Source organism: Penaeus monodon, chromosome 19 (assembly GCF_015228065.2).
Source record: "Penaeus monodon isolate SGIC_2016 chromosome 19, NSTDA_Pmon_1, whole genome shotgun sequence".
NCBI lineage: Eukaryota > Metazoa > Arthropoda > Malacostraca > Decapoda > Penaeidae > Penaeus > Penaeus monodon.
This window is the reverse complement of record NC_051404.1, coordinates 5,870,526-5,871,125: the sequence shown is the minus strand read 5'-3', so window position 1 is coordinate 5,871,125 and position 600 is coordinate 5,870,526. Positions and strand designations below refer to the sequence as shown.

Below are 600 nucleotides of genomic sequence, written 5' to 3'. Positions count from 1 at the left end.
CAGACTTCGCCTCATATTGCAAACATCAGAAGAGGCTAATTGGTATTCATGAATAAATATATTACAAATCTAATACATCACCCAAACAGGAAAGAAGCTTCAGCCTTATGGTGATTCAGTCATGTAGTATATAGCACCATACATCACAGAGACCACCATACATAATAGCAGAAATATATGCAGAACACAGCAATTTATGTCAACACCTGGCTTACTTTACAGCTACATATATGCTGGAACAGAACTCTGTTGTGTCAAAAGCAACTTTAAGTGGCCCTAACATTCCTAATAAAACTCACTTTAGCAGTTTTAGCAGCTCCATCTGTCATGGCCAGAGGGCAGGAGTAGAGTCCGGATACAGGAGCAAACAAATACAGCTTGATCATCTGATAAAGGCGGTCATACTCAGCAAATTTCCCTTCATAGGCAGTCGCAATAAGACCCTCTTCCGCTGAAATCTTCTTGAGGTCTTTCCATGCCTGGCAAGTTACTGAAACAGAGATATACTTGAAACTGTTATTGACTGTCACACTTTTAGAGGGGAACTAAAAAATCAGAAGCTGTAAACTAAAAGTTAAAATTCTTTTTTTTTTTTATCCA

General features: G+C 38.3%; 1 protein-coding gene across 2 annotated transcripts in view; it reads right to left on the bottom strand.

The window, feature by feature from the left end:
* LOC119585023 (acyl-CoA dehydrogenase family member 11-like) overlaps positions 1-600 on the bottom strand; it is a 9,396-nt gene that overhangs the window by 6,543 nt on the left and 2,253 nt on the right. For both annotated transcript variants that reach the window (XM_037933640.1, XM_037933641.1), the window contains exon 5: positions 300-490. In XM_037933640.1, coding sequence (XP_037789568.1) covers positions 300-490 — 191 coding nt within the window. The remainder of the gene's footprint in view (positions 1-299; positions 491-600) is intronic.